This window comes from Cryptotermes secundus, unplaced genomic scaffold (genome assembly GCF_002891405.2).
Source record: "Cryptotermes secundus unplaced genomic scaffold, Csec_1.0 scaffold50, whole genome shotgun sequence".
NCBI classification, from domain to species: Eukaryota; Metazoa; Arthropoda; class Insecta; order Blattodea; family Kalotermitidae; genus Cryptotermes; species Cryptotermes secundus.
The window spans coordinates 353,965-357,242 of record NW_019721758.1 but is presented as its reverse complement, the minus strand read 5'-3'; the positions used below and the strand labels follow the sequence as shown (position 1 = coordinate 357,242).

Here is a 3,278-nt window from a genome sequence, read left to right as displayed (position 1 = left end):
TAATAATAATAATAATAATAATAATAATGTGTAACGAGCTTCTTTACAGGTGCTAGCAATACAATTAAATCCGACCCCACTCGATTGCAATATACGGTCATATGCTCACACGTACAGCACACAAACCCCGATCTGCTCACATATATGAATACAGCACGCTAATCCATGAGCTCAATTGAGTTTTGTTGTAAGATCACATATTTATATTATCTATTTATGAACTTAACAACAGCAGGTGGGTTGGCACAGCGGGAAAACTCTTTACTCGTATTCGGGTGGTGTTTGGTTCTAATCTCGGCCAGAGTACCAGCCGTGGTACTCCTCAGCCTCAGGTGCAGACACCTGTCTGCTTGTACCGGTTCTCACGGTCGCTTCGCTTGCGGATTTTCTTATTTTTCCTTCTATTCTGAAGTTCTAGGCGATAAATTCCTCCGAAACGTCGGTTAATACCACATCTATACGGTGTCACATCCCAGAAGACTGCTTTCTTCAAGAACATATATGTTTTAAAAATTCTCTTGAATTATGCAAATTCTTGAAGAACGCATCCCTCGCACAAAATGCGACCGTACTGTACCTACATTTGAGTGCTTCTCTTTTATTAAATGAAGAAACAGCGTCACGCGTGTAGGGGTGACTTATAAGACGGGGTTTCGGACTGCATGATCGGATTCATTAACATCTCGAGACTATAGGTGATAAAGTACTATCGCTATTATACACAATTTCCAGTTCACCGTTACACACGCACTAGGTTTCTCAGTCTTCACTAGTCATATCTTGGCAACGGATTTATAAGAGTCTCACTATAACTTCAAATCACACATGGAGTCTTCTTGTCATACTTACTTACTTATGGAGCTGAGCCCTTCTTGAGAAGAAGCCAAATCTGCAGCTACTCAAGAATTTCTCTGCATTTTATGCAACCCGAAGGTTCATTACCGCGTTCACAAGCGCCCTCCACTGGTCCCTATCCTGGGCCAGATCAATCCGATCCTATCTCTCTAAGATCCATTTTAATATTGTCCACTCACCTACGCCTTGGTTGGACTCTTCTTGTCATGCAGTACTCAATTTCTTGCCATTATTCTGCAGTTCCCAATTCAGTTCAATTTCAAGCTCATATCCCGACAGGCTGGCGTCCTGAACTTCGACTCTTCAGTTTCAACTCAACTACTGTTTTCTAGTCCTGCTACTTCTACTACTCCTACTATTTGTTCATATCTTCTGTGTCCTTTTAAAACCTCTCGGCACTGACCACACAGAAAATACATCTTTCATCGTTAAGGAACCATGTTTACTTGTCTGTTATCCATCAATATACGTCCTTCTGTTGTAATCGTACGATTTACGCGGATGTTTACCGAGTCGTTGCCTAGCAATGAGTTTACATGCCAAATGTGCTCCGTTTCCGTTGTTTACTAGAGATGAGTATAGATGACACTGCTGAAAACTGTATGTACCTCCAACTTCCTACCTAATGACCATGCGAAATAGACCGATTTTCCTGTCATATCTCGTGCGTAAGCTGGAACCAGAAAATCCAACTAATGGGAGCTTTTTCTGTTGGAAACTCACCTTGAAGTAGGAGTGCCCTCTGCTGCGTTGACCGACCCAGAGCCCTAACTGCGGTACTGTGAAGTTCCGGTCCAGCGGCCGAATTATCCTCCGATAGAGCGGATGACAGTCTACCAGCAGCTCCACTTGGGCTCCACTCACCGACACCGCTACTTTGTGCCACTCATTGTCTGCCAGGCGGAAAGGAAAGGTCTCCATCTTCGCTGTCACTTCTTGCTGTACTTTGTAATGAAACCTGATCTCATCCTTACGGCCGCTTGACTGCAGTTCCAGGTACCTGTCAAGGAACAAGTCCGTCTTTAGCTGCTCTATTTTGGGAAAGGGTCACATTTTAGGCTTCAGTATCCAGACCGCATAGAGTAAAATTATAGGATGGCTGATGAAGAATGAACTGGAAAGGATTTGGAACGAAGTGGTTGTGCCTAATCGAGGTAGTAGTCCGCTGTTTCTCTGGAGGCATTGAGTAAAAAAAAAAATCTGTCAGGCTAGCCAGTGTTTCGGCTGAGTCTCTAACCAAGAACCTACAGATTTACCGTTACACTAACCTAGGATTTTACATAGTTTTTTATTTGTTTTTAAGCTTGTTGTATAACGAAGCTGGGGAGCACGCGGTAGCGTAGTTGGTTGAGGCACTATGCTACAAGCCGGAAGGTCGCGGGTTCAAGTACCGATGAGATCATTGCATTTTTTTCAATTGACCTAATCCTTCCAACCGCACTATGGCCCTGGAGTGGACTCAGCCTCTAACAGAAATGAGTACCAGGAATGAATTAAATAATTTTCCTGGGGAGTAAAGCGCGGCCGGTGCGTAAGGCTGACAACCTTACCTCCATCTTTGAGCCGACTGTCTAGATAATGTGGGACCCCTAACGTCTCACAACCCTATGGGCCTTCATGGCCTGGTACAGGGATAGCTTTACTTATTTTTTTAACTGTATAACAAAGCTGTCAGTAACGAGACTAAATAGCGCCGATGCTAAGTTGATGAATGATTACGGAGAAGTCGATGAAATAAGAAAGGGGAGAGGAAGCCGAGGTACTCAAAGACAACCTGTCCCAATATCTCTTTGTCCACCATAAATCCCAAATGACCTCACCAGTGATCGTGCCGGAGCAGCCGGGAAGCGCGTGACTAAAAACTTTAGCTATGACGTTATTTTAATGTCTAATTCATAAATTATTGAAGGTTAATTTGAAAATAGTTTTCTCTCCGTGAGATAGGTCCTCACGGTGGTGACTATGGTGACTGCTGTTTCTGTGATGTGACGCTGTGTATTGTGGTACAACCCTGAAGATGGAAACAGCAAATTCTTCCAAAAATCTGGTAACATTCTCCTAGATTACATGCATCATACTCCATTAGACAACAATCTGCAGTACCTTCTCATGGTTTTATTTTCCCATGACTGCATGAAGCAAAATCCTTCTTGAAAAACTGACGGTAATTCAGCTGGTCAAGAAATATCCGTCTTTCATGAACCACGAAAATATTCACAAGAATCCGAAACTGGGCATACCGTGTGCCAAATGAATCCAGTCCATATATACACGTATATTCCTTTGACGCTACAGCCCCAATTTGGGCCTTGGCCGACCTCCATGAAACTCTCCGTTTCTTTTCCCTTTACTAGATCTCAGACATTCGGTAGGACTCTTTGGGCGGGTGATCAGCTCGTCTCACACACACAAAACACACACAC

At 43.5% G+C, this 3,278-nt stretch overlaps 1 protein-coding gene across 5 annotated transcripts in view; it reads right to left on the bottom strand.

Moving 5' to 3' along the window:
• LOC111875599 (protein kinase C-binding protein NELL1) overlaps nucleotides 1–3,278 on the bottom strand; it is a 238,612-nt gene that overhangs the window by 49,315 nt on the left and 186,019 nt on the right. For all 5 annotated transcript variants that reach the window (XM_023871964.2, XM_023871965.2, XM_023871967.2 and 2 more), the window contains exon 4: nucleotides 1,579–1,855. In XM_023871964.2, the coding sequence (XP_023727732.1) occupies nucleotides 1,579–1,855 (277 nt within the window). The remainder of the gene's footprint in view (nucleotides 1–1,578; nucleotides 1,856–3,278) is intronic.